General features: G+C 40.8%; 1 protein-coding gene across 1 annotated transcript in view; it reads left to right on the top strand.

Annotated features, from left to right (window-relative positions):
* The first annotated feature begins 1,761 nt into the window (after nt 1–1,761).
* LOC129379920 (uncharacterized) overlaps nt 1,762–6,000 on the top strand; it is a 37,621-nt gene continuing 33,382 nt past the window's right edge. Inside the window, exons 1-3 of the mRNA XM_055060867.1 lie at nt 1,762–1,891; nt 1,984–2,138; nt 2,297–2,434. Coding sequence (XP_054916842.1) covers nt 1,781–1,891; nt 1,984–2,138; nt 2,297–2,434 — 404 coding nt within the window. The 5' untranslated portion in view covers nt 1,762–1,780. The remainder of the gene's footprint in view (nt 1,892–1,983; nt 2,139–2,296; nt 2,435–6,000) is intronic.

The raw sequence follows: 6,000 nt of genomic DNA, 5'->3' as shown, positions 1-6,000 counted from the left end.
GGTGGTTCCATGTCCTTAGAAGAAAAAATGCTTTAAAAAATGTGAGTGAAAAGTCACGCATTATAAGCTGAACAATTTGAGTAAAGTTGGATTTTGTGTACTTTGAAAGAGAAAATGTGTCCATCATGGCGCCGCTGTGTAACAGACAGAATGGATCAGCTGAGGAACCGCAGACCATCAGAACCTAAAGAACCAGAAATCAGTGTCTCTTCGTCCTCTGATATGGTACAGAACATTTTACTATGATTGATTCAGTTTCTTACTGTGACTTCAGTTTGATTATTATTATTGTGTCGGATGTTGAGTTTGGATATTTAAAAAATAATAGCATTAGCAAAAATAAGTGGCCAGTTAAAGAACAAATCATACTAATAGATTAACATTAAATACATCAATATTTTCTACATTACATTACTTTCCATGTGTTTTATTCACAAATGTTGATATATTTTATGAATAGCTGTTCAGTGGTCATTTGATGCATTCATTAATATTGTTTAGCAGTTTGGATAACCAAATATGGAGAAGCAGCATTCAGCTTCTATGCACAAATCTGGAAAAAACTTCCAGAAAACTATAAAACAGCTGAAACTCTGAGTTTTCTATAACTTTATATTTTCTTGTTTTTATGCTGCAAAGCTTTTTGAACTGTCTTGTTTCTGATATGTGCTATGCAAATTGTATTGACTGATTAATTAAACATTTTTCTGTTTTGTCCAGTAGATCTGGTTGCATGATCTTGCAGAGCTCCTCCTATTCCTGCCTCCAACACTAAACCACAGAGCTCAGTTCTACCTGCATCATTCAGGCTATTTTAATCACCGTGAGAACAGAAGCTAATCCGTCTGAATAGGTAAAACATATTTAAAATAGCAGCCAAACAAATGATGATGCTCACTACAGCTGTTTGTTAGACCCACGTTTTAAAAATAGGTTTCATTAGAATCTGCCTGATCCGTCCATGAAAGACCTTCCTGTGAGTTTATTCAAAACATGGATTCACTGAAAACCTGATATTTAAATTCACAGTTTCAGAGGATGGATGACCTGCCAGCCAGACAGCTAAAATATTTGATGTTCATTGAAATGTCTGGACAAAAAAGGACTAAATTTATTGCGTGATATAGTCAGCAGGTAGAAGAGCAAAATAAATACATAAATACCTTTAATATTGATTATTTTCAGATTCATAGTCAAACATTGACTGTATAACAGGGTTTTCCACCAAACTAAGTAGAAGTTTAAAATTCATCTGGAAATATAGGTGTAAAGGGAGAAGGGTGCTCAGAAAATGGATGGATGGATATTGGTGTGAAAACAAGCAAACAAAATCATAACATGGATTATATGTCAGATAATATTGGTGTAAACTGCAGAGATAAACTGCTGGTCTGCAGCTATTAAATATTAAAGTCTGTATCTGGTAGAACCAGTGGTGAACTGGTATTGATCAGCTCTGATCTGTGAACATCGTAAATATTCACTGAAACACAAAAACTGACAAAGAGAGATAAATAATTAACCTGGTAGTGCTGCAGGATTTAGAAAACTGAGATGAAACAAAAATTAGTTTTTAGTTTGCAAAACAAATTTTACATTCCAGGAAATGTTTTTCTGATGGATGTGAATCAGGCGTTTGACATTTCCAGGTTCATTATGTAAATACAGTCTATTAAAAGATTTTCCCATGTTTCCAATAATAAACAGAGAGAATAAGGAGAGACTGTATAAAGTCGTCTGTCTCTGATGATCTTAGTTTAGTAGAACTGAGTCGTTCATCATGTTGCTCTCTGTGCTGCTGCTGCTGCTGATGGTCAGCTGGACAGAAGCTGCTTATACTGGTACTGTGTTTACACACACAGCTAAAGATGTACAAGGAAGCAGTTTTACAGTAAGTTCAGATTTTCTGAAGTTTTTTTATGACCTTTTAAAATTATTTTTAAATTGTTTTGTATTTAACACTTTTTCACCTTAAATCTGCAGTTTGTTCGTCGCATTAAGTTGAGCTTCAGCTCATGTGCAGAGGGTGATTCATACTTGGGTTCTACTAATAAGATTGATGAAAGCAGCGGTGAATGGTGTCTGAAAGAGCATACCTGGAAGTTCACTGATCAGAATTTAGACTATCGCTGTGAATGGTAACTGAATCTCAAAATCATACAGAAATACCCAACATTTTTCAGTTGTTCCTAAGAAGTAACTAAATCTAAAATTCCTCCTGAATTAAATCTCTTGTTAGTTTTCTGGTCTACTGGTCTGTAGTTTTCAGAAATCTTCCCAATATCTTCTATTGAAGGTGGACTCCTCCAACCTGGGTAAATAACAGCAACGGTGTTTCAACTTTCAAATTTCGGATCATATATGAGCTGAAAAAACGATCCGACATCAACAGACCGAACTCATCACCACAGACCGGCATCATCCCTCTTATCAGGTAATTCAGTTTTTACATCATGAAAATAAATACCTGAAACAATTAGTGTCTTTAGCTGAACATGAAGAATAGTTTGATTCTGTTAATATTTTTAATTCTTTTCTTGTAAAGCCGAACCTGACGTGATTGGTTTCAATTTACCGAGCCATATACAGAAACAACACGTTGGATTGGAATGGGCTCTTTGCACCTGCAGTGCTGACGTCACAACTGCACGCTGAAATGCGGCTCTTTTTTCCGCATTCAGTTACTATAACTGCTATAAAAGTCATAGTCGTACTTAAGACACAAATGAAATACTATGCACTTTAAGTTTTCATCGATTTCCAAGCGATCCTGAATTAAGACGGCTTGTAAATATTCGTTGCTACCAGTTAAAGCTACCAGTTAAAGCTAACGCCGCACAACAAAGTTTGCAGCCTTCACTTGTCTCTGGATCAGCTTCTTCAGCCTAAAGACGAAGGTAAAGGAGCCGTCCTGTGTTATTAACATTAAATCGCTTCTGTATTCAGCCTGAAAGAGCGAGTGATTGGGAACGAGGGAGCAGAGCCGGACAGCCGAGCAACTGATCCGCCTGTACACATCGCTGTAAACACCGTCCTAATGAGCCTGGGCTCGTTGTGCTTCGTCAGGCTGGAAGCAAAAAGCCTGAACTGTAATCTGCCCCCCCCGCCCGCGTTTATTGTCGTTAACAATAAATACATATAATATACTTGAAAATAAGGTACAAACATTGTCTGTTAGAATGGCTGAGAAATGTTTAGATACTTTAATAGCAGATTTTTTTCCAAGAAAAATGTCCCGAGAATATTGCCTACTAGCATAAGCTAAAGCTAATGTTAGCCACAAAGTTGAAAGAAAGTAAAACTCACCTTCATATCTGTGAATGTATAACGAGGCGAACATCTTAAAACCTTTCTCCGACTTACTTGTCGGGGCTTCAGATCGATGTACATTATTAATTGTTACCTTGGAAAAGCAGTGGCGGAGCTAGACTTTTTTTCAAGGGGTGGCCAAAGGGTGAGCAAGGCTTTATCAGAGGGGTCCATATGCAAATGATGAACAAAAGGAAACAAATATTTTCTCACACACACTCAAATTAAAATGGTTTATTTAACAAAGATTTGCCATGACCAAACAAGACGTTAAACGGCTCTATGGAACAGTGAACATGTAAACTCAGAGCCCAGAATATGACCAAAAACAAATTCTCAAAAAAAAAATAAATAAATAAACTGGTGCTTCTGGTGTGCAATAGCTTGTGCTGGGTGGGGGCAGTTCAGTGCCATTTCCTTCTGCTTCACTGTCTTCCTCCCCAGAGTCTGACTCTGAATCTATATCACCCTCATCTCTCTCTGGAACTTAATTGGAAATGCATAAACAGACACAATAAAAAATGCAAAAAGCATCATGCTAACCTTTAGAATTAGCCTTATTTTATTTTAATACTTAATAACTCTGTCACAGCCTCTAACCCGCTGGTGATACACTTGGGCCTGGAGTCTCCTGGCTGGATTCTCCAGGTTGGTCACTGCTGCAGGGTTCTGTCTGGTCCTGGTCACTGCTGCAGGGTTCTGTATGGTCCTGGTCACTGCTGCAGGGTTCTGTCTGGTCCTGGTCACTGCTGCAGGGTTCTATCTGGTCCTGGTCACTGCTGCAGGGTTCTGTCTGGTCCTGGTCATTGCTGCAGGGTTCTGTCTGGTCCTGGTCACTGCTGCAGGGTTCTGTCTGGTCCTGGTCACTGCTGCAGGGTTCTGTCTGGTCCTGGTCACTGCTACAGGGTTCTGACTGGTCCTGGTCACTGCTGCAGGGTTCTGTCTGGTCCTGGTCACTGCTGCAGGGTTCTGTCTGGTCCTGGTCACTGCTGCAGGGTTCTGTCTGGTCCTGGTCACTGCTACAGGGTTCTGTATGGTCCTGGTCACTGCTACAGGGTTCTGTATGGTCCTGGTCACTGCTACAGGGTTCTGTCTGGTCCTGGTCACTGCTACAGGGTTCTGACTGGTCCTGGTCCCTGCTGCAGGGTTCTGTCTGGTCTGGCCCTGGTTTTTGCCTCTTTAAGAAGAACTGGGTGATCTTCCATTTTCTCTTCATTTGGGCTCTACATAAAATAAGAGCCTGGTATTTAGACTCCATGACTGTTTGGCAGAGACAACACTATTTTAACTATTATTTAAAGTATAGTTTTTAGTTTTCTGTAGCTAGCTAAAATACTAAATTAAAAATAGATTAATTAAATTAATATAACTAGTGAGGTTATAATTGAAAGCTTTCATATGACATAGCCTACTTACATTTCAGTCATTATAAAACTTAATAGTTTTTCACATATTCTTACCACACATTTCAAGCAAGAGCTGGGAGATATAAAACATTACAGGGCAGCATGTGCACTAAAACATATGTTAAAAGAATCTGTCTAAAACACGATCTACCAGCACTAGCATGGCTAATATAATAAACGAGGCACTATGCAGCGGTGCACAACCATTTTTTTCTTTTTAGAAATGTATGACAAGAGCCGCCTCTCATTAGGAAGGTAACAGCGGTTACCGCTGAGCGGTAAAATGCTGTAAATACCTGCAAAACTCCTGGACGGTGTTCTCTAAAGCCGTTGATGTGTTTTTGAACAAGCAGGAACCACATGTCAGTTTTAACCAATGAACAGCGTCGGGCATCGGGCTGCCTTCAGGGACAGTCGGAAATTACAGTTTTCCTGGCAAATCTTTGCCGATCATAAGTATTATATTTTAAAATTACCATTTCCAGTGGGGTGGCAGTAGGGGTGGCAAGGGCTATGTTGGGGGTGGCAAGTGGCAAACCGGCCACCCCTCTGGCTCCGCCACTGTGGAAAAGCCCTGCAGATACTCAGTATAAAGTACCGTTATCAATAGATCGAAAACAATTGAGCCGTTTTCCCCGAACGCGGAAGCACAGGTGCAAAGAGCCCATTAGTGAGTGATTTATTTACAGCAGGACAAAAGTTAATCTATCTTCCGGGCTTCAGCGAGAGGACGAGGGTTACTCGACCAGGTTGGCCTGAAACGAGAACTGAATTATGGTGGGCTTGGAATGAGTGGTCGGAGGGGAAACAGGAACAGGCTTACTTCGGTGCGGGTCTTTTGAGGCGTGGGAGTGAGATGCCAGGGTCCTGAGTGAGGGTGTGCAGCGTTTTCGAAGGTGAGTGCGAGGAGGCATTGGAGGAGAGCTGAAGGAGCGAAGTGGAGGCGATGGAAACGGTGGAGCGAGCAGGGCTGGTATTCACTGGTGAGTTCTCAAATGAGGAGACAAAAACCTAGAATCGAACAAACACAGAGACCAGATGACTTCAAGTAAACTCAGAAACGTTCAAGAAACTGTTCACAACAGGAGATGCCAGAGTGACTAGCGGTGTACGTTAACCACCGAGCGATGACTGAAGATTCTGCCGCTCCTGTATTCCTCAGCACGCTGATGAGGCAGATAAGCTCCACCTACACCAACTCCACGGGCTCCTCACAAAGATCCTCGCTGAAATGAGATGTGACACTCGCACTCACATACACATGCTCTCACACAGGACACCTGAC

The sequence above is a fragment of the Poeciliopsis prolifica genome, unplaced genomic scaffold, assembly GCF_027474105.1.
Source record: "Poeciliopsis prolifica strain line A6 unplaced genomic scaffold, Auburn_PproV2 SCAFFOLD062, whole genome shotgun sequence".
NCBI lineage: Eukaryota > Metazoa > Chordata > Actinopteri > Cyprinodontiformes > Poeciliidae > Poeciliopsis > Poeciliopsis prolifica.
This window is presented reverse-complemented; position numbering and strand designations above follow the sequence as displayed.